Source organism: Salvelinus alpinus, chromosome 16 (assembly GCF_045679555.1).
Source record: "Salvelinus alpinus chromosome 16, SLU_Salpinus.1, whole genome shotgun sequence".
In the NCBI taxonomy this organism is placed as follows: domain Eukaryota; kingdom Metazoa; phylum Chordata; class Actinopteri; order Salmoniformes; family Salmonidae; genus Salvelinus; species Salvelinus alpinus.
The window spans coordinates 22,977,271-23,001,711 of record NC_092101.1 but is presented as its reverse complement, the minus strand read 5'-3'; the positions used below and the strand labels follow the sequence as shown (position 1 = coordinate 23,001,711).

At 42.0% G+C, this 24,441-nt stretch overlaps 1 protein-coding gene across 5 annotated transcripts in view; it reads left to right on the top strand.

Annotated features, from left to right (window-relative positions):
- LOC139541152 (cytosolic carboxypeptidase 6-like) overlaps positions 1-24,441 on the top strand; it is a 422,006-nt gene that overhangs the window by 125,204 nt on the left and 272,361 nt on the right. For all 5 annotated transcript variants that reach the window (XM_071345454.1, XM_071345450.1, XM_071345449.1 and 2 more), the window contains exon 4: positions 24,325-24,419. In XM_071345454.1, coding sequence (XP_071201555.1) covers positions 24,325-24,419 — 95 coding nt within the window. The remainder of the gene's footprint in view (positions 1-24,324; positions 24,420-24,441) is intronic.

Below are 24,441 nucleotides of genomic sequence, written 5' to 3'. Positions count from 1 at the left end.
CTGACAGAGCTTGAGAGGATTTGCAGAGGAGAATGGGAGAAACTCCCCAAATACAGGTGTGCCAAGCTTGTAGCGTCGTACCCAAGAAGACATGATGCTGTAATCGCTGCCAAAGATGCTTCAACAAAGCACTGAGTAAAATGTCTGAATACTTATGTAAATGTGATATTTCCGTTTTTTGTTTGTAATAAATTAGCAAAAATTTCTAAAAACGTGTTTTTGCTTTGTCATTATGGGGTATTGTGTGTAGATTTATGACGGAGAAAAAAAACGATTTAATACATTTTAGAATAAGGCTGTAACGTAACAAAATGTGGAAAAAGTCAAGGGGTCTGAATACTTTCGGAATGCATTGTATGTCTAATGTGAAATTAGAATCATAACTGATTCTGGCTGACTACTAGAATATTAGGTAGTATACTAGTAGCTAGTAGTTAATAATACTATTATTAGTACTTTTATGATTGAATTACTATTTTAATTTGCCTTTGAAAACTGTGGTACTTACACAGTACTAGATTTGCTGTAGCTGTCTGAACTGAAAGAGAAACATCTTCATCTCAGGAGTAGCCAAGAGCATTTCCATGAACAATAATAAATGCGAAGATATTAAAGTGCTGTCAGGAAGCATTGTCTCTGAATACCGCCACATATTGTTGGAATACACTCACACTTACAGCTCACAGTTGCCGCTGACAAACTTAGTAACACTCAGTGTGCAGTGCGAGGTTCTGTCAGAAACTCTGGCGTCAAGAAACATATTTATTTCCTCCCTGCCTCTTGTCCCGGGGGAGCTGTTTAGTGTGAAGGCGGTGGTTTGTGGCAGTGAGGGTTTTGCACATTTCGAAAATCAAAAGTGTGCACGTGGAAGCTGAGTGTTAGGTGGTGATGGCAGTGAAAGGCGAGCCCTTCTGTGCTCTGCTGTGTGGCAGGCAGGACTGGGCGCGGCCGACCGGCTGGGACGTAGGAAGGAGGTGACAGCTGAGTGCTCGCCCTTGGGCTCCCCAGACGCTGGCACGGGGAGGGGGAGAGCTGCTCACATTCTGCTGAACCAGCAGCCATCGCTCCCCACTCACCACTGCTCTCTTCTCCTCTGCTCTTTATGGTGGAGCAGCCAGGTCACCTTCTCTGGACAATGTAATACTGGGCCGATAAAAATAAAAAACGGGGGAAATTAAGTGGTATAACTTGAGCTGGGCTGAGGCTCAGGGACAGTGGGGCAGATGTACAGCTGCTGAGGACACATCAGTCTGCAGGTCTGACAACTAGAGCTGATGCCTAATACGACAAGCTTAATATGTTTCTGCTGTCTGGGATAAACACACACATAAATAAGCTGTGGCACTTATGGCTCATTAGCAAGCAGGTCACCTTTTTCAAGCTGCGAGTGTGATTCATTTAGATTGGAACAATAAAACAGAAAACATAGCTTCAAGCTGAGATAACAGTGACCGAGAGGGACAACAATAACAACAACAACAACATAGCTTGACTTGATCACAATATGGAATCATTTCCTCATTGTATTCTAAAAAATTACAGGCTTATGGCGATTTTTGTTTTTACCAAATATTTTGCAATTGAACCCTTTCAATAGGTAGTTTTGTTTAAACCCAATAAACTCAGTAACAATGTAAATCAGATGCCTGTTTGTTTTATAACGGGCAGACATACTATATAGGTTGTTGTTGAGGATTTGGATAATGGAGGTTGTGGTCAGGTTTACTGATTTAACTAGAAACATTTGCTGGAATGTTTGAAAGGAGACATGTTTTGTATGTAGGCCTAGGCTAATATAATGTATTTAGTAGCGAATAATACCTTCTATGTATATTTCTATCACTGTTCTGTGCATTAGCCTGAAGTAGTGTGCCCAGTACAGGCCCCAATATTACATTTTTAACTTTTGTGTCCCTGGATTGTTGTTTATGTGCTGTTTGTGCAGTTGTTTTCCCTATAAGAAACTGTCTGTGTGAGTATTCTTTGAAACAGTTATTTAGCTGTTTCTATTCTTAAGTTTAGTTTTTGCGTCTTTTACTTTTGGTGTTGTACACCAGCTTAAAACAGCTAAAAATACTAGCGGTTTAGATGGTTTAATGATTCTCTACACTATACTTCCTTGTTTTGTCACATAAACTGACATTTGGTGAACTACACCATATATACAAAAGTATGTGGACACCCCTTCAAGCTAGTGGATTCGGCTATTTCAACCATACCTGTTGCTGACAGGTGTATTAAATCGAGCACATAGCCATGCAATCTCCATAGACAAACATTGACAGTAGAATGGCCATACTGAAGAGCTCATTAACTTTCAACGTGGTACCGTCATAGGATGCCACCTTTCCAACAAGTCAGTTCGTCAAATTTCTGCCCTGCTAGAGCTGCCCTGGTCAACTGTAAGTGCTGTTATTGTGACGTGGAAACGTCTAGGAGCAACAGCGGCTCAGCTGTGAAGTGGTAGGCCACACAAGCTCACAGAACGGGACCGCCGAGTGCTGAAGCGCGTAGCGCGTAAAAATTGTCTGTCCTCGGTTGCAACACTCACTACCGAGTTCCAAATTTCCTCTGGAAGCAACGTCAGCACAATAATTGTTCGTCGGGAGCATCATGAAATGTCTTTCCATGGCCGAGCAGCCGCACACAAGCCTAAAATTACCATGCCCAATGCCAAGCGTTGGCTGGAGTACCGTAAAGCTCGCCGCCATTGGACTCCACTGGAGCAGTGGAAACCTGTTCTCTGGAGTGATGAATCACGCTTCACCATCTGGCAGTTTGATGGACGAATCTGGGTTTGGCGGATGCCAGGAGAACTCTACCTGCCCCAATGCATAGTGCCAACTTTAAAGTTTGGTGGAGGAGGAATAATGGTCTCAGGCTGTTTTTCATAGTTCGGGCTATGGAAGCATGTCCCCGCAGCAATGTTCCAACATCTAGCGGAAAGCCTTCCCAAAGAGTGGAGGCTGTTATAGCAGCAAAGGGGGCACCAACTCCATATTAATGTCCATGATTTTGGAATGAGATGATCGACGAGCAGGTTTCCACATACTTTTAGTCATGTAATGTATTAGAATTTTAGCAACCAGGAAATGGCGGAGTGATTTCTGCATAGTGGATCTTTAAAGCAACATAGTCTAGCTACATCCTATCATAACAAAATAATAGTGCTCTCCAAAGAATCAATGTTTAATTTTGTACTGATAAATCTGTGAAAGGAATCTGTTATCTGCCTAACACATGCTGTACTATGAACAGGAGACTGATTGGAAAAAACAGCATGGAGCCAACATCCTTCTGAACACCCTGTTGCTGAGAGATTGTGCATCAGCCAGCCAGGTCCACTCAGTGACTGCAGCAGAGCAGGCTGAGTGCCCAGCCCAGCCAAGCCTGGTATCCACACAGGGCTCACATATGGCTTGGACTCAGCTCTACTGCCAGATCTCCAGAGTTGGGAGAGGAGAGGGTGAATCAGTGCTGGGTATTGTGTGGGCTGCAGCTGGCCCTTTGAAACCTGGCGCTGCCTCCTGTTTCATCACAGTACTGTCAAACTCACTTACCACGGCTGGTAATGGTATTCTATCTGAAAGTGTTCAAGTTGTGGCCCAAGGTACACATGGTTGTGTTTGCTGTCTGTCAGTCATCATAAGTCTTCTCACACCAGTTATTTCTTTATTTCACCAGGCAGCAGTGTGAAGGGTCCTCAACTGGTGCAAAACAGAGCTGTGTGTTGATGTGAGCATCTGTGGAGGTGCAGGGCTGAAGTGAGTGTTGAGGGAATACTAGCTGGAATGGAAGGGAGCATCAAAGAGATTTGGTTATACAGTAGTTGTAACATTCATTTTCTTGCCATTTTGAGTTAATCTACCTAGCACATATATTACAGCATTGAAATTGATACAGTGGCATACACACATCATAATCTGTAAGTCGTGACTGGTTTTCTAAGGCAGCAGTGGGGCGAGGGTCACAATAATGTTTTTGTGCAATCACCTCCACGTAACCTCTCTGGCCCAGCATCCACACAGCCACTGCCAAGCTGCTGTCTGAGAGTGGCTCGCACGCACGCACGCACGCACGCACGCACGCACGCACGCACGCACGCACGCACGCACGCACGCACGCACGCACGCACGCACGCACGCACGCACGCACGCACACACACACACACACACACACACACACACGCACACACACACACACACACACACACACACACACACACACACACACACACACACACACACACACTTTTGCCCATTAGAGCTGTAATGTGAACATATAAACATCAATGGCTCCCCCAGTGGCAACTTTTAAGATTATTTTTGAATTCTCTGTGCTCAGGGAGCTTTATTCTGTTTACTTCTATAATAAATAGACACATCAGCTGGCATTGCTGAAGCCAACCCTCTCCTGTTCTTTTATTAAAAGAATTGGTAACCTTACTCAAGCAGAGGTTTTTGACTCGGCACAAAATAATCTTGGTGCAATGCACATAATTATGGATTCCCTGGAATAGTGTTGTCAGATGAGTAATCTCTATCTGTTCCAAACGAGATGCAGATTTACCACCTGTATTGACCAACTGCAGAAGACACTTTTTTGTACTTCTGTAATTATTATAATATTTTTTTGCCAGACATATATATTTAGACGGCTGAAAATGCCATGTTTTATATGACTAACATTTCCTAAGCCTGAAGGCATGTATATTTCCTTTACTCCTCTTCTTTCCTCTTTCCTCTTTCTTATTTAAGCTTTTATTCCAGTAACAGAAAAAGAAAGCTCTGACAAAATGGCTTCAGTCTATCTCAGTATATGTGGTATTTGAGCCCAAAAGAAGGTTATCTGCGGATTATGAGAAATTAGAAATAAAATGCATAAATGAATAAAATGAGTGGCAGAAGCGAAATAAGTTTGGGCAGCGCTTCGCCCACTGAGTGCTCTGGCTGATGGGGTCGGGTACGACGGGGAGAGGAGGGTGCTGCTGTTGGTTGCTGGGATGGGGCTACAGAGTTGACTAAATATAGATTACAGTAATTTACTTTCAAACAACTAATTTTCTCTGTTTGACACGTCCATTAACCCAAGCTAAAAAAAATCATTAATTTTTCACCAATGAAGACATTAGTCATTTGAATGACTTTCATTACTGTCTGCTGCACAGGCGAAAGGGAGCAAGATCTCACTGCCCATAGCCATCTCCAGACACAGACACACACAGAGAGATAGAGACTCACTAGCTTCTCTATCGTGGCTTATCGGTGGCTTTATTGTTCCACACAATGCTGGGTAATTAGGTGTCCTCTGCTATGCCTGGCTCTTTTTTTTTTTAATTTTTGAGAAATAGACCTGTCAGTATTTGGGCACAAGAAAATTCAACAAATGGTAAGCAGTATGGCTTTCTTTGTATCCTGGTGGTGCTTTGCATTGACAGGGACATGAGTCATTTCTCTTTTTCTCTTTAGTTTTTCTCTCTTCTCTTTCAACTTGACCTCTACCTCTAAATGTGTGGCAGAACTCCGAAATTGCATATGTAGAAAGAAGACAACTACCACTGTTATTCAACGGAACTGATGAGACTCGTTGGCAGAGGAAGCGGTGTGAATTATGGCGCTATATTAACAACAAAGATATTGATCATGCTCATTAGTGTCAAGCTCAAATCATCATTTCATTTTTCTAAATGTTTTGTGGTTGCCTTGCTCAGTGATATACTGCAGGCTGGGCTTGAAAACAACACCAGCAGCATCCAGCAACATAATGTGTCCTTGTGAATTTCAAGGGCACTACCTCAATATGGTTGAGAGGGAGAAATCTCTTCAGGTTAATCCCTACATTCCTGACCTGTCAGCACGATGTCACATAAAACCAGGAGGAAGGGAGAAGGTGCTAGAACACTCAGCAGAGATCCAAACACCTGGCTCAGTCCCAGCCCTAAACCCCCACAAATACAGAAAAACACTCACAGACAGGACAGACAGGCAAACAAATAAGAAGAGAACATAGGGCTATTAAAGGGCCGGTGATGGGGTCATGGTTTTAGGAACAAGTCCAACCACAAGCTTAGACAGAAACAAAACAATATTTTTTTATTGAGGGAGTAACTGCAAGGTGTTGTGCTGAACAACAAATAATTGTCCTCTAGTGTTGTACCCCTACTGCATCTTTTGAATTACTTTAATGCATCTAACTGCAGTAACACTTTAGACAACTTCAGATCAGGTACTCATTGTACAGACAGATAGACACAGAGAAGGCACTTTCAAGCCATCTTTGTTAAAACGTTGCATGCAGGCATAGATGCTTAAATTCCTGCTGGAGAACTATGGTTAGTCTGTCCGACGACCAACTAGACATTACTGAGCTTCATAGTACCTTGGCTGAAGGGCTCTGGCTTGCATTGGGGAGTATATTATCCGGATATGATGGGGGGGTCATTCATAGCTGTCATGCCTGGCTGATATATTTCCCTACCTGTCGAATCCAGCGAGGGAAAGAGGAGTGAGACACCACCTTCACCCCTCATGTCAAGGTGACCTGCTGTAGGAAATACTGCAGCATGCAGATCAGAGAGAATCCCTGTTATACAGCACCTCTCATTTACTGCACTTTCGACAGATCAAAACACTCAAATATGTGTTGACATGGGTTGAATATTGTACCTTAGAAAATCACTCTGAAGACTCTTCTAAAGCAGAAATTCATTGTACATTGTATTTTGTCCAGCAGGTAAAACATTAAAAGTTCAGTAACCATTGCATAGTTCCTTAACTATAATTATGATTACATTTTAGTAGTTTAGTGAACTTGATGTAAAAATAGCATAGCATGGCTATTCATAGATTTTGACATTCTGAATTCGTCAAAAGAAGACAGAATGCATTAGGGTCTGTTGTATAAATAGATAATGGATCGGAGCGAGATATTATATTTATCCAACTCAATAAAGCAAGACGAGGAAGATAATTCTATCCTGAGTCACAGAGATAATGATATCTGGCTCCAGCCCATTACAGGCTGCAGCTCTCTATAAAAACCCTCTGCTCTCGCCATATAGAGAGGCTGGGCTGTTAGGAGACTCATGTGGCCTGCCTAAGCCCAGGACTGCTTGAGTCAGCCCTCTGCTGTTCCATGAAAGTCACCTTCCCATGCGCTCCATCCCCACACTGAGGTTAGGGGAGGGAGGATTTATTTGCGTGGTTCCAGAATTCCAGGGGCCAGGTGGGCTCGTTACTCATGTCAAATGGAAGTTGTAAGTAAAATGACAGGCCTTACGACTGGTTGCTGCCATCAGATTAATTTCGCCCCCTATTAGCATAACGAACAGCTCATTTCAAGTCATATTAAAACACTGCAGATCAATTAGCCATAAGAGCGGTAACCTTGGCCCAGGGAGTGGTGGTGGGAAGTCTGAGCTGCTACCTGAAGCTCTGGCCCTGTTCTGATGAGCCCTTCCCAGCTTTCCTTACATCTCTCTCCCTCCACTGCCATTCTCCTGCCCTCAGCACACATAATCCTAGCAAACCCCTTAGAAATGGCTACTTTCAGCTGACTCCCTATGGCGTTGTGTGCTTACACCATCACATTGACATTTTCTTTAACGTTGTCTTCTGACATGGAAAAGTGGTGTCTGTCTCTTGGTCAAATGTTGCACTTAGTAGTAAAAATACAATTTATTTGAACAAAGTATACATTTGTCTCAAATCCACATTTGAGGGAGTGCTCCAAAAGGCTTAGCCAGTGTGTGACAAACAAATGTGAAGACTAGGCTACTTTGTTAAACTTTGTTATACTTTGTGTTTGGTGGTCCTCTTTGGTCTGAAGCACTAAACTACTAGAATCACTTGTACAACTTTGTCAGCCATTCCATTCCAATTTGTACCTCTTTGAATACGGCTGATAAGAATGGATTATTATGAGTTTCTTAAACGCATCTACATAATCCCTTGACAAAGCTTTGACGTCTTTGCATGGTGTTCTTCACTTAAAATGTAACGCTAAATGATGTGTTTTGTGCTCGTGCTACATTTGACTCTGTAAAGTCGTTCTAATCAAGACTTCATAGACACATGATTTGAGTCCCTGCTGTTCAACAGATCTGAAATTCTCTGAAGCAGCAGCTCACTTCTTCCAAGGTCCCAGCCCCTCTCTGTCTGATTGCAATAAAAACACCTGTGATTGGATTGTCTCTGATTGAAATGATGTGGGTCTACCAAAGTGATGGCCCCACGTTCCACAGAACAATGGAGGGTTTCACTTTTTTTAACCACACGTTATGCACTACCATCTCAGAGATTTTCATCCACTGAAAGCCAAAAAGTGGTATTGACTTTATGTGTGTGCCATGTGATTTTATGTGATACCGACAGTGATTTGATGGTATTTCTAAACAACAAACAAAGACCATTTGTCTTGCAGTCATAAACAGGACTTAAGTAAATGTTTGTAATAGGCTGTTTCTCTATCATTCATATCACTGCAGGATAATACATATGTACAGTGTGGAGCTGCATAAATAGAATTTGCAGAATGAGATTGATACCACACTGGCATTAGTAAATGAATTACTGTAGTTATTGAAAACCACGCTCTGCACATTACTCTTCTGGTGTTGAAAACAAGAAAGGTTCAATCAAAAGTTATTGTGTTTAATGTTTAACTTCATGCTCTCCCAACTAAATCAGTGTTTGATAAAGAATAGTTATCAGGTTCATCACCAAAGTCTATTGGGAAACCTTTTACAGTGTTTAGATGCATTGCAGTGTGGTACAGTATTTATGGAATGATGCATGGTGGGTAATTATGAGAGGTACGAGAAAGACATTATTCAAGTAGAACAGTATTATGGTATAGATAGATTATAAGTTAGGATTCAGTAGGGCATACATACTTGAAGACATGGGAAATATTACTTTTCATCGGAAACGATGTAATGAGCAGGCTATTCAGACTCGGTTGTGGAGGAAACTCACTCTGAACTGAAGTTGAACTACTGTAGATTTTTTTTTTTTTTTTTTTTTTTTACCTTTATTTAACTAGGCAAGTCAGTTAAGAACAAATTCTTATTTTCAATGACGGCCTAGGAACAGTGGGTTAACTGCCTGTTCAGGGGCAGAACGACAGATTTGTACCTTGTCAGCTTGGGGATTTGAACTTGCAACCTTTCGGTTACTAGTCCAACGCTCTAACCACTAGGCTACACTGCCCCCCCTAGATGTGGAAAGTTTCACAGTAAAACTGGATCCTCAACTTGCTTTGGAAAAAAATAATGGGGTCAGTCAACAAACATCACTTTCCTTTGAACCATCAGTAACAGTCTCTTTCATTGCCCGCTATTCTCTAATGAAACTGAAGTGGTGCCTAGAAGGCTCTGCATGAGTGGTGAAGATCGCGGCTGCCCTCGTCTACGATCTTGTTTTGGCTCGTGCTGAGCCTGGAATGACAGCCATTTGTGTTTGCAGTTGATGTAGTAGTGACTCCCTGGGCCCTCAAACCCATTTTTCCTACCTCTGTGTTTGGGGCAAAGGGAACCTGACATCGTCCCACAGGTTCCTTTAAAGGTGTATTCATTTAATCTTTTCTTAAAAAGATTTTGGTGCGAGGTCACAGATCAAATCAGGGCTGCTTTCCGACTCAGTGACCATTTAATCAAGCTCGAGTCCATTTGCAGTGCTCTTTCACGCTACCTTTTGTTCATGGTGTGCAAAGGTGATGTCATTCAGCACAGACCTAAGAATCCCATTCCTCCACGCTTTAGAGGTTGGGTGGGTGACTTCCACTCAACCTTTAAAGCACAGAGGATTGGTGTATGTCCGTCCTTGCTTGAAATGCGTCCCTGAACATTTACTTCTACTCTTCTTCTCTGACTGACAGTATTTAAAGAGATCGTTCAGTAAATTTAGACTTTAAAGCATCTATCTTATTACATTATGTTCACAGACAGGTGTCCTGTTGCCTGAATCTGATTTCATTATTTGGATGTTCCTTCCATTATGATACTGAAAAGGTTTTTATCTGATGATTTATCAGACGGAATAATCATCAAACGTACTCTATTTGATGTTTGCAAGATAGGCCATTAACTACAACCTTGAATGCCACAAAAGTGAATGCTCATATAGATAGGAATTTTAAGTAATATCTTTGTATTAATAGTGACACACCAGGGCAAGCCAATGTGTATCACGTTTCAGGTAAGATCCAAATGCAGACTGTGTTGAAGTAACAATTTTTATTACAGCAACAGGGGCAGGCAAACGACAGGTCGAGGCAGGCAGGGGTCGATAATCCAGAGTAGTGGCAAAGGCACAGGACAGCAGGCAGGCACAGGGTCAGGTCAGGCAGAGGTCGGTAATCCAGATTAGGGTCAAAGGCACAGGATGGCAGGCAAGCTCAGGGGCAGGCAGAGTGGTCAGGCAGGCGGGCTCAGAGTCAGGACAGGCAATGGTCAAAACCAGGAGAGCGAGAAAAAGAGAGTCTGGGGAAAAGCAGGAGCTGAGACAAAACACTGGTTGACTTGACAAACAAGACGAACTGGCAACAGAGAACACAGGTATAAGTACCCAGGGGATAATGGGGAAGATGGGCGACACCTGGAGGAGGGTGGTGACAAGCACAAGGACAGGTGAAACAGATCAGGGCGTGACAATGTGATTTACCTAATACATTAATCATTTAAACAGTTTTTTGTCTTTCAAATGACTTATTTAACCTATTGTGATTGATTATTGTTTATTTAAAATGCCAATCATAGGCCAACATAGAACTAATTACATAGTTTTAATGTATATTTAAAGCGCTGCTCAATTATTACAACTGTGGCATGGGGGGGAAAATTATTTGATGTACCTTTTTCAGTTTCTCATAGTTCTCATAGTTTAATCTTTGTCAGCATGGGGAATTACTACTGTATGTATGTACATGTTGAAAAACATTTGTTCTTTTGAGGATGTTCATCATAAAAATTGTTAACACACAATCTATAGATATTTTCCGTTTTAGCATGAATTTTAGCATAACATGTACATTTTAGCCCTTCAACAGACATCCTCATTCATAGCAGCTTGCAATCAGTCCATTTCAATTTGAACGCTGGATAGTGGTACAGGGATCACAATCTCTTCAACAGTAAGTACCTAGTCATAACATTCAGTACCATACACTTTTTCTATAAAATGCACAAACACTGGTTGTTAAAAGGAGAGTAAAATGCTGGATAACCTGCACACACTAAGCGTATCCATTCAGCAGCACGTTGTTGATGGTGTGACTCAGCGGTTGTGTTGCTCCACCATACCAAGGCTGTTTGTGTTTAAGACATGAGAAGTCAGCTCTCCTGTAATCCCCTTATGGCAGATAGGGAATAAACCAGTCAAATCAATCTGATCTCTAAAGTCAACTGTTAATGAGCAATGATTACATACGACTGAAACAACCAAACTCATTATTTCAGCTGCTCATATGTGAGCTTTACTTCGATTTGTTTCCTTTGAGTTTCCATAAGAGAGATATTAGTAGTCGGGCTGCAAGTGTCACATATAGGTGTCTCAGCCATTAACCAATCATGTGCTTGTAAAGCAGTTAGCTAAAGCTACTATACACAGAGGGTGCGTTCGTAAATCCACTCTAGACTGTCAGTGCGTGCTCTGAGTGTTCGTAAATTCAGAGCCTTGTCATATTGTCCATTCTGAAATTCAGAGCGTTTTGCTCTCGGAGTGTTCAGAGTGCACTGTGTAGATTGATGAGGAAAAAATCAATTTAATACATTTTAGAATAAGGCTGTAACGTAACAAAATCTGGAAAAAGTCAAGGGGTCTGAATACTTTCCGAATGTACTGTATTTCCAGACACAAATGAGAGAACACCTCATTAATTTTACCAGCAGAGCTGCTAGAGTGTTTTATTGTTATCAAGAGGGTTAATGACTGTAACTGTGTTACTGGCAACAATTTAATTCCGTTTTTTTGTCGATGTTTACTTACACCTGTCATAACAACCGAGTTTAGGGCGTTCGTAAATTCCCCTATTTATTCTGCGCTCTGGCACTCAAACCAGAGTGCTCTAAAATCGGAGTAGGTTGCCAGGGTGAATTTACGAACGCAGCCAAACTGATGATCCTTATTAATATCCAAGAGTGACACACCTCCTTCCTATCACTATGGCAACTCAGATTCATCAACTAAACCTTTTTTTTGTTTCTCTCTTGCGCTCTCTCCTCTTTCATTCTGTGTAAACTTTCCTCCCTCGCTCTTCTTCTTGTTTTATCTATGTGGTGGATTCATTAATTTGATCTCCTGGACTGATATTCTCTTTAGCATCTTTATGGGTTTTACTCCTGCATTTAATTAGGCCTCTCTTTTATACTGAAATATGAGAGGAGAAGACTGTTTAGATGACTTTATCTATGCATTTATCAGATCCTTTTGGGCACAAATGTTGTGTTGATTCATTTTGTATGGTACTGTAGCATCCATTCATTTAGATCTTGGCATGTAAGCCAACATTCATCCTAACTTTGTTTTGTCTGTTCTCACCTTTCTGTGACCTTACCTGCAGTCTTCCTCCACTAATATGTGCAGTGCTAGTATGTGCTGCACATATGGATGTAATGAAATGACGGTGATCCTAATGTGCTCCTATTTCAGAGGAAAATCTATATCGAAATACAATGTCAAATTTGTTCTTGTTAGCTTTTTATGTTATATTCAGTCAGATAATATCATGCAGCATGATAGTACTTTAGTTAGTTTAATACAAATGGCATGCCTATCAGGACATGGGTACAATATTTTAGTTTTAAGGCTTTCAATCGAGAGATATTCCCACTCCCAGCGACCAGAGGTGAAAGACTGAATATAAATCAGCATTACATTCTCAACTCACTAATCCCTTTCTTTAACACACTTATGAGTATGGTGTGTCAGTGGAGAAATGCTCATCAAGAGGTTTTATAGGATGTCTTTTTATCATGGGAAATGTAAACTATCATAGCTACAAGAGCAGTACAAATTGAAAATGTTTGTTTTTCTCCTGTATTTTTTATCTTTATTTAACTGCCTGTTCAGGGGCAGAACGACAGATTTGTACCTTGTCAGCTCAGGGATTTGAACTTGCAACCTTTCGGTTACTAGTCCAACACTCTAACCACTAGGCTACTCTGCCACCCCAATTCCCATTTAATGATATATCCCGCAATGAAATGTTAACAACTCTTCAGTAGGGGCAGCTCATACGCAACAATTTAAAATGTAAACCATGTTACACTATGATTGAATCATGCATTCCACTAGAACTAGATAACTTCATGAGTGGTGTCATAACTAAGATACATAGTGGTCTGTTTATAGGTGGATGAGGGAACATTTGTTCTGAATGTAATAAGAAACAGCTACAGTCATTCTTTAAGGTATGGATTTGCTGTAAGGTGTGCTGGTTGTAGGTTTTGAGCTTGAAGAATTCTTGGATTTTCTGTTGTGTGTGCTTGTGTTTATTGATTTGTTTTCCTGGGAATCGATGGTGGGTGTGGTGTTTTCCATGGTTATCAGACTGTAATCAGTCAACTGCAGGAAAACCATCACTTTTTGTTACGCATGACGTTGCAAAGGTTACTCTGTGCGTTAATGCGATCATGCATTCAATAAAGAGCAGGCATTTTTGGAGTCATGATGCATTACATTAGCGGAGTGCTATAAAGGCATCACAAAAAGCCATTAGACATCTCAACACATTTTTCAAGTGATGAGTCTGTCTATTGTCCTCTTTCTTGTACTTCTGTACATTTAACATTTACATTTGCGTTATTTAGAAGACACTCTTATCCAGAGCGACTTACAATTAGTGCATTCATTTTAAGGTGTGTGAGACAACCATCACTTTACTCTGCTCTCTTGCTTTTCCAAGCTGTTGACACGAGCAGATGCAGCAGAGTTGTCCGTTTTCGATCCTTTTTCATAATCTGCAAACAAAGAGGCCCTTGGCGCTAAAACCAGCATGGCTCCATAATAAACTGTGTGCCATGTTTTAACTGTCTCCCTCAGAGGCATGTGGGCAGACACGCAGCGTGCATGTAGATGAGCCCTAGTCTAGAAGATTGCTTTTTTACAGCCTCTCAATCAAAGCCAGAGTGCAAACACTGCAGCAACAGATGGGGGCAGAGTGTACCTCTCGCATTACAATACTCTCCCACAGCCATTGTTGCTGTAGGATGTGCCGAGACACAGAGGGGTTAAAGAAGAAGGGGAAGGAGGGAAATAAAAAGCATGGAGCAGGCCCTACAGAGCTGGCTGATAAATGAATTAGGGTGTTACCTCACGAGTGAGGAGTGCACAGCAGCCAGATTGATATTCTTCAGAGATGTTTAGCCTTTCACAATGAGCTCTCTCAGCAGCCGCTGCTGATCCGGCAGGGCTGTGGGGTCCAAGTCCCCTGGGGATCACTCTGCATTAAAAACGTTGACCTGTGACATCACTTCCTGCCAACGCAGCACTGTTGTCATGACTGTGATGTCCTTGGACACCCTTGTTGTTGGTCCTGTTGACCAAGGTTTGTTCTCTTTTTCCCCCTTCAAATTGGTGTCTATGTTATTTTGGGGTGTGCTATTGTCAAGGCCGAAAATATGCCTCTGCCAACGGTGCTGGACACTCATTAACCTCCCCCTCTCCTCTCCATCACCACGGCCCTGACATTTCACCCTCCAGAGTGTCACGAGCAATAAAGCCGTGCTACTTACATTTTTTTATTTGGGCTTCTGTTGATGTGTGAACAGCTGTAAGACTGAATGGCATATCTATCATCTTCCCCCTCAGAATGGAGCAGGGTCAAATGCCATCAGTTACTATCACAGGAAACCCCTGATGCTTTTATTTATTTGGCCTTTTCTCAGATCTGCATATTCATGTGCGTAGTAGAGAGATGAGAGAGCACCTGCTGGCGTGGGCTCTGTGAGATGTCCAGCCCTGTTATTTATAGCCAGGATCCTGGGTTCACTCTTAGATGTTGGCACTTCCCCTCTAGACAGTAATGCATTATTCATCTCAAAATGACTAATATTTCGCCCCATGGCTCTTAGCAGTGTGCCAGGATTGACCAATGGCTATTTTGTAATTAATGCAAATCGAGCGAAAAGCAAAATAACATATTTACTTTCATGCTTGCAATTTTTTGCGCGCTTGACTGAAACACTTCCAGCAGCTAAATCTAAAATACTCAACTTAACCCACACACACACACTCAACACCAGGCGTAGAGATGGCAAGACCCGATTGGTTCTCTGCAATGCCCATCTGCCTCCTCACAATATCATTGTTTTTTTAAACAGAGGTTGCTAGGATTTGAAGTTCAAGCTGTAGGATGAAGGTTTAAATGTGGACAGATCAGTGAGAGCGAAGGTAAAGACTCAAACTGTTGAGCAGCTCCATTGGGTCACCTTCAGGTAAGCATAGGAACTCATTGTGTGGGGATATATAGACGGATGACCAAACCAGTCAGCATACATACCCCAGCCAGAGCAGTGGAAACCATTCCCAGAAAAGTGCTTCTCTGTCAGGGAATTGATTCAGTGTAAGAGTGGTTAAAAATATCCCAGGACGCCATTAGCTGATGCTTTTCAGCTTGTGTGTGTGCTAAGCTCTGAGATGGTATACTTCAGCCTTCATTCCTGTCTAGATGTTCATTGCAATGATGGCATGTTTGGTAATCACACCACCCGGTCTCTGCTGTAGTGCAAAAATAGATAGACAAATAAACATAATTAAATACATCATAAACATGTCTCAGCACAGGAACAGGATTCCAATCTGGGAGAAATTTGGGCCCTCTGAAGATTTCATTGGAATTTAATGAGCCGCAGAATATAAATGAAAAATGTGAACATGTCTGATTAACCTCAGCATAAACTGTGTAATAGGTTGACAGACAGGCTAGAGATCATTTGCTCAGGTACCACTGCAGTCAGGAGTAGGAGGTGGCCACGTTTCACAAGCTCAAATTATTGATAAGGCTAGTCAGAACGCTCTTTTGCATGTTATTAGACTGCAATCAAAATAACATTTACATGTTAATTTATGTATATTACCCTCTTTTCTGAAGAGATGTGTCAGCTCCCTATACTTAAATAGAAATGTATTCCACCATTCAGCATGTCTCCTAGTCTCCTAATTTTTTTTACTGAAAAGTCATAGATCAAATGTGGTCATATAAAACATAATTGCAACATCAAATTGATTGAGTTGCAACCTATGTCTTAGGCCAGTAAATTTCCAGTAGGCCTAAATGTACAATCTGTAGTTTTACTGACATGGTAGGACTGATGAAGAGGGTTTTTGCATGAGCAAAAATAATTTATAAGTCTCACGTAAGTGGTCTTCTTATTGTTCTGACATTATAGTCTATGTCCAATCACGTTAGTACATTCTTGGAATTTTATATGAGTTACACAGTTTAGTCCACTCCTGTTCTCTATTCAGTTTTTAGCCCAAAGGAGGGTTTAGATGCAACTTTGCTTATTTAAGGACTTGACCCTGGAAAATACCCCCAATTAGTGGGAGAATGAAACCATTTAATTGCATTAACATAATGCCTTCTAACGATCATTATGTCCACCAGAATAGTCATGATAATAAAGTAATTACTATTTTGAGAGCACAATTAGCCTCACACCTTTCGGGTGCTATAATTACAACCCATACATATAGATGGGTAGTCTCTGTGACTTGGCCTGTGGAGAAGTTGGATGTAGAGACACCAGATAGGTTGTCAGAGACCAGCCAGTCAGTATAAAGATGTTATGGTGTACTGACATGGTAAGAATGCCCTTCAAGAGACAAATTGGTTTTTCTGTTTGCGTGAATATTTGTGTTGTTTTTCACACTTTCTCCATTAGAAAAGCTTTTAGGAACAGAGGCAGTTGAAATAGAGAGAGTGAGGTGGTATGAGGGAGAGAGGGAGGAATGAGAAAAACAGATTGGTTTTCATGCCTGGTAGTCAGCGGGCCTGTAAATCTCCCAGGAGCGGTCCGGAAGACAGCAGAAGGTTGATAGTCATCCATCACTTCTGACAATTCCAGCGCTCTGGAGTGGGCTTGACGGGGGACCCTGAGCAAAAATGCTGCAAGAGATGCAAGAGATAGAGAGAGCTGCTAGACTGAGCAAATTAACTCTGCCATGTTTAAAGCAAGAGGAACATCAGTTGGCTCTGGATTAGGTTTATTCATTTCTTGATTTGACGATCTTCTTGGTCCTCCTCCTGCAGCAGGAGACTGTTGTCTGTAGAGGCTGTCATTAGTTGTAGCCTGGCCGTATGAGGTGAGTGGACCTGTAGGACTGGCAGCTCTTCTAAATCATACAGGAGGGAATCATAGAGGGGAAATGCTTCAGTAGGAGAGAAATAGCCAGGTTTCCTCAAGAGACCAGAGATTGTACTTAATATTTAGAGCATGGGCATTTCTCTTGCCAAGGTGAATATATTAAAAGCATGGGCTGTCAGTATGCATCGCTCTGCTCTTTACTTGTGTGGATGTTGGAGAAGACACATGTTTGATAGGGTAGGGTTGTGTGAGCACAGAGATACTTTGTGGCACACAGATATCAATATTCCTCATATTTATCTGGTTAAGGGTTTATCCATCTGAAAATTCAGCTGGCGAGAAATGAAGACCAGGCTAATAAAGATAGCTGCATGCTCACAGCATGCGTCAAAGCTCGCTGTGTTTTATTGCCTGAGAGCTATCGAAACACTCTCCCGATTACATTGGAGGCAGTGGAGTCATATCTGAAGCAGTGTGGCAAGCTGACCATGGAAAACATACACACACACAATCAATACATTTAACGCATTCAAAGTATGCATACATATTCACACTGTATATAAGCATTGTCACGTTCGTCGTATGAATCGGACCAAGGCGCAGCGTGGTATGCGTACATTCTTAATTATTATAAGAACGAACACTGAACAAACGAACAAAATAACAAAACGAAACATGAAGCTAATATGAGTAGTGCAGACAGGCAACTAAACATAGAACAAGAACCCACGAACACCAAAGGGGAAATGGCTACCTAAATATGATCCCCAATCAGAGACAACGATAAACAGCTGCCTCTGATTGGGAACCATATCAGGCCACCATAGACATACAAAACCCCCTTGACAATACAACAACTAACGTACCCACCCTAGTCACACCCTGACCTAACCAAAATATAAAGAAAACAGATATCTCAGGTCAGGGCGTGACAAGCATCTATAGGCTACATATGGTAACTTAGTTATATGCTGTATATATATGCTTGAAAATGCGCCCATAGCGCAGTAGTGCCGAGTCTGTTATACAAAGTATTTTAGCAGTTTTATATTATTATTGCCTCAGCTGTAGAAATGTCCTCAATAGGTTAATGGAATGCTTTTTGAACTCAGAGGGTATTATTGTCTCTCTATGTCTGACCTTCTACATTGTCTGGAGGATATTGAGCTTGACTGTCAGACACTCAAAGGAAAGGCCTAATTAAACTTGTTTGAATCGTACATGGCCATACAATGGATTTATAGATTGCCTTTCACGTAAAGACCCAAAGCGTGAACTTCCTGGTTCTCTGGTTAAATAATAGATACCAATACAAAAGGCTGTGAATGCCTATCCAAACAAAAGGTCTGACTGCTGCTTTAAATGACTGTCACCGTTTCCTGTAATCTGATAGCTCTGAAACAAGACTTTTGAATACATATTTTTTTGAGAAGGAAATTAAAAGCTGACATTTAAAGGCTACCCAGCAGGTCTTCAGATCAATAGTTAGGTATCTGAGACTTCACATTACTTTATTTTACAGAGGACATTTCAAAACAATACAAAACCCCCAAAAACAACATCCTATTTTTGCTTTGTCCATGTGAAGCTCAGGTGGCGACAGGAAGACAACAGGAGATGCCACTGACAGTGTAATATTTTTAACCTGAGGTCAGCGTCCCCTCCACAGGCCGCCACCCTGAGCTGACATTGGCAGCTTGTGAGCGTACTGTCAGGTCTTCCAAAGCAAAGAGCTCTCCTGCTCCTGCTAATCCCCCACAGGAGACAACCCTGTCCCTCTGCATCTTGAACTCATGGCCATGCAGTTTTTTTTACAACCGGTGTGATGAAGGGAGGTTAACCACAGGTCATGATTGTGTTGCGTTAGACAGGACCTTCACCTCTGGGACCAATAGAGTAAAGCCTTGGGATTGTAGTGTTCTGACTGTGTGAATCCTCAAAGGCATACCACATAGCACTAAAAGCGTGAAATGTAACCCTTGCCGTATCTTTAGGCTGAGGTCTAGCCCTGTGTTTTATAGGGAAGAACTGTTGCTGGCGCCCCTGCGTTTCCCCTCTGTATTCCTGTCTGCCGTGGCATCAGGGCTGTCAGTCACTTCATTGTGAATCTGATGTTGGCCTGGTGGTGATGCTTTCCCAGCGATCGACTGATCAAAGCCTGCTGGAGAGGAACAGGTAGGCTGCCACGAACAATAAGCCTGGGTGTCTGTGATGACTGGAGACACACTCTTTTCACGCCATTTCGCCCGGTGGGTGGTGCTGTAGATTTCAGCGCGCATACAGGTGCACACCATACACAGTCATTGGTGCACACATTGGTCAAGAACGAGCCAAGCACTTGCTCAAGTCCGGATCGTAGAATCTACTCAACACACCGCTAAGCCATAGAGTACTTGTTGGCTAAGCCTAACTACAGTAATGGATGTTATTCTGTTTCGTCAGGGAGCCACAAAGATTAAGTAAACAATTGTAATCGCTGAATTCACGTTATGTTTCCTGTTTCATGCAGCCACAGAATTGAAAGAAGCTAAACAAATGATTTTGTATTTGAATTTTGCATCGTTTTAAGTAGAGAGATATCATTCACACAAAGTAATGAGACTGGGTGTGTAAGTATACCTCCAGGATAATATGGTAAAGTTGGCCTCATGTATAGGCCCTCAAACAAATAAATAAGACCAAGGACATACAAAATCCATCAGATTAACCGGTTTTAATTAAGCCAGCAACGCTGATACCAAATTCATTATTGTTAAGAAAAAAAAGAATTATCACATTGGGAGAGATAGAGAGATGCTCACACACATAGAGCTAATGCAGCTATTTCTACTACTGTACAACTCACACACGTATCATGCATATCAATGTATTTATACATGATCATTGATCATACTGACCTGAAGTATTGGTTAGCTTTTTTTTGTAGTTTACATCAGTCACTGAAAAGGGAGGGGTAAAGGGTAGGCTAGGCTCAGTAGTTCTGATCTTGTTCATCTAAACGCAAATAATTAATCTCATTGATTGAGAGTATACAGGTATTATTGCATGATGACTAACCAATCACAGTGAAATTAGATTCAATCTAGTCATATTTTTAATTCAGGTAAATTTAGTAGATTGGCTTGATAGCGGCATTGACATTGTTGGTTGGCTAGTAAGCTAAACTTGACATTACACATCGTTCACTTTTGGGAAAACTGGTCCAGCCACTTGGTAGCTGGACCAGTCGTTAGTTCAAATAAAGCAATTATGTACTAATATGAAAATGCAATTGTAAACAATAACTTATAAACCCACCATAGTGATGTTGGTGAAGAGGTTAAGAATGAGGTCCCAAGCGGAGGGTTCTCGTTGAACATGGACGCGCATCTGACAGTCCTTGCACTTTTAAATCCACGCCCACTGTGACGTATACTGTAGCACCGCCCACCGGGCGAAATGGCGTAAAAAGAGTGTTTCTAGTGATGACTGAGGGGCTCTTTGCTGTGTACTGTGAGCCAGACAGACACAGATCCACTGGTTCTACAGTTCTGTATGTGTTCCATAGAGGGCAATGAGTCACTTCCTGTTCACTCCCTAGACCACTTAACTCTACTTAGTACCCATGACCCTTGATTCTCAATGTAAACAAAAGTGTCTACCATTCAACTCTGAAGTCTGAATCATGATTCATCATGTCTTGCTGCACTTCCCTGGATCTCTCAACTTGCACTTCTAGCTAGCTAGATCACATGTTGTGTATTTTTGTTCCACTGGTAAAGGGATTGCATTGTCCATATAGACTACCACCCCATTAAGAATCGTCTCTTTAATATTTCAGTGCTGGTTTCAGTTCAGGAGCTGGCCTCACTGTGGATTGATGTGTATCAAAAGACAGCATTTTGCACCCAAACGCTGTTTGACATAGAGCTATTTTAGTGTGGAGCCTGGACTGGGTTATCAGTGCCTGGCCTGGGAGCTCTGAGTGCTGTGTTTCTGTAGAGGTCAGTGATTAGGTGAGGGCCACACTTCACATTCACTACCCTGATGCCTGTCAGGGGCGGCAGGTAGCCTAGCGGTTAACAAGCTGACTAGGTGAAACATCTGTGTCCTTGAGCAAGGCACTAAACCCTAATTGCTCTTGTAAATTGTTCTGGATAAGAGTGCCTGCTAAATGACTAAAATGTTAAATTGTTTTGGGGGAATTGTTGGGGAAGCTACTCTGAAAATATAGTTGACCAAGCTACCAATTACTTCACACTGGAAGAAGTTGAGCTACACTAAAGCTACCTTTTAAGAAAATATAGTTTACTACATTCAAACTACTTTGTGATAAATTATCATAACTAAATCCGAGATCACTCTGGGGTCAGATGTTAACAGACTATGTAATTAAGCCTATTAAACACAAAAAGTGACAATTAGGCAGGTCTGATTACGTAAAAAATACGTCATCCATATTTTATTTTCATTTAACAAAAGAAGTGTACTTCCAGTAGTTAGCTACACCGCTACATGGCAAAAAAGTAATTAACTACTGAAAACACCACCAAGATTTGAATTTAGTTCAACTACCACCAAGCTACGACAATATGTAGTTGAACTATACGTAGTTCAAAACTCCCCAACACTGCTTCCTTCTCTGCTGCTTACAGTCAACACATTGGAGCTAGATCAAAACATTCAGAAATGTATGAGATAGTACTCAACGTAGAATTTCTTGTTTTTTATTCATTTTACATTATTTCGCCAAAGGTTTTGCCAAAGGCAGAAATCTTCAACGAATGGTTACATAGTGGTTACACGGTGCTTGTATCATGGTGTGTGCTGCAGGGTGACAGAGAGACACCTGTTTGGGCTCCGCTCTGGCAGTGACAGGGACATAGGGGGGTTTGACATGCTTCATGGAGATGACAGCTCAGACAGCCTGGATGTTAATCTGTTCAAACTGTTCAATGTGTAATTACATTTCCAGGACAGTGCTCACCGCACCTAGGGAGACGGGCACCCAAATTGGTCCTGGGTGTAGGCAGAGTTTATAACAAGAGTGGTGGGCCTACAGCACCCAACCGCCAGTCAGTCTTCCTGCATGTGATGAGTGGGCTCCAGGCAGCGTGGGCCACACAAACCACTTAATGACCCCAAAATAAAAAGACTCTCGAATTGGACTCCTCTTTCGTCCTCATCTCAATCTCCCATTGGCCTCGATGATGATGCTGTAGGACTCTGCAGACTGGCAAGGATCGCTGGAGAGCCACTCCTCATGGTAGCTAACACAGCTAGCACAGCTAATACAGCTAGTACACCTAGCACAGCTAATACAGCTAACACAGCTAATACAGCTAGCACAGCTAATACAGCTAGCACAGCTAAAACATCCAGATGTGAGCCGCAGCATCAGCAGTACCAGCAGTTTTTGGATGTGGAAAGATTAATGTGTGCATAAGCACAGAGAGGCAATCAGGGCTAGTGATGATTTTCCATTATAAAGGACAGGGACACATATGAGCTATGATGCAGTGTAGGGTACATGTGAGAGGCTCGGTGTCGAAGTGGATGATGAATGATGACCCTCCAGTGTAGATCTGTCACACTCATGCCACTTCTGCTCCCTGTTAATGCCAGTGAAGGGTGAAGGTTTAAAGGCTTAAGAAATTCAACCCCCCAATGATGTGATCAATCTGAGAGCCAAACCTTACAGCAGCATCAGCACTGTACTGTAGGCCTATATGCTGTGGTTTGGTCTACTGTTTTTTGAACAGTCGCTCAGTTTCTCCATCTACATGTTGTATAAATTCCCTCACAGGTATGCTGGCTGGATGATTAACTTTCAGGCATGCATGCTGTTGCAATGAGTTTGGACTATGATACAGTGAATCTGCCTAGATACAACACCATTGTGCATCATGCAATGAAATCAATAACAGGTCTCTATGTTTATGGGTCTCAGTGAAATATGACTTCAAAGAACACACTGTCTTCTCTTCCTTGTGTGAGTCTTAATGTGATCTAGTGTTGAGCTTGAAGAAGAGGGAAGGAACCTCTTTAATCACCTTGTCTTAACAGAAGCACAGAGACTGTTGCAGCCTGCCTGCTTTGGTGGAGTACAGAGCTCCCCCTCGGTGTTCAGACGCTTAACAAATAGATTACAGGCATGAGACACAGCCACTGAATAAGACAATCTGAATTGGAGAAAAAGAAGAAAGATTACCAATGTAAGGCAGAGAATGAGGATGTATTTGCCTGAGGAAAAGCTGAAAGTAGGCTGGCAACAGATGTGCAGGGCAGTAAAGTGTAATTGAAATGCCAGCAGCGATGGTCTTATCTCCACGGTACAGGAGCCTGCTGCCAGTCTGAACATCAGTTAAATGTCATTTTACCTAAGTCTGAATCAGCCTGCCACAATCCCTGCTCCTGTGATGGCAAGGAGGGAGGGGGAAGAGGAGGGGGTGTTGTAATAGGATTTCAGTAGCACACAGTTCACTTCCACCACCTGGACTTAGTTGGTAATTTGATATGGTCCATCAATAGGATTCATTTACTGCATGGTGATATTATTATCATTATTTATATATTTATTATTCTCTCCCCCTCCATATTTCTTCCCCTGATTCTAATCAGGGATCCTGGCGGAGGAGGGGGGTCCCAGTGCATTTCCTGGGAGAGTAGGAAATATCCCTCACTCAGCCATGAATGAGGGTTTTAAAGCCAAGCTGGCCCCATGGTAGCCTGTCTGTTTCAGCATGATCATCTGTTAGGCCACCATTTCACCATGCTATCTGTTGACAGACATGTCCAGTCTTTTCATCTGTACTTTATAGTGTGTTGTACTATAATGTATTGAAGCTCACTTTCTTATCTCTACTCTGACATAATAATTAGTCATTATATACAATTGATGAGTGGTGTGTTGGCATCATGAACGTTCCTCTATTTCCCTCTCAGTGCTCTCACCTGATATTTCTACCTTTTCATATCATCCCCTTTTTCTTGTTCTTGAATTCTTCCAATCTAATGGAATGTTCACGTTTGTCTTTCAGAGGGTGATTTTCAACATTGTCAACTTTAGCAAGACCAAGAGCCTGTATAGAGATGGCATGTCTCCAGTGGTGAAGTCCACCAGCCGGCCTAAATGGTACGTTTACGGTTTTCAAAAT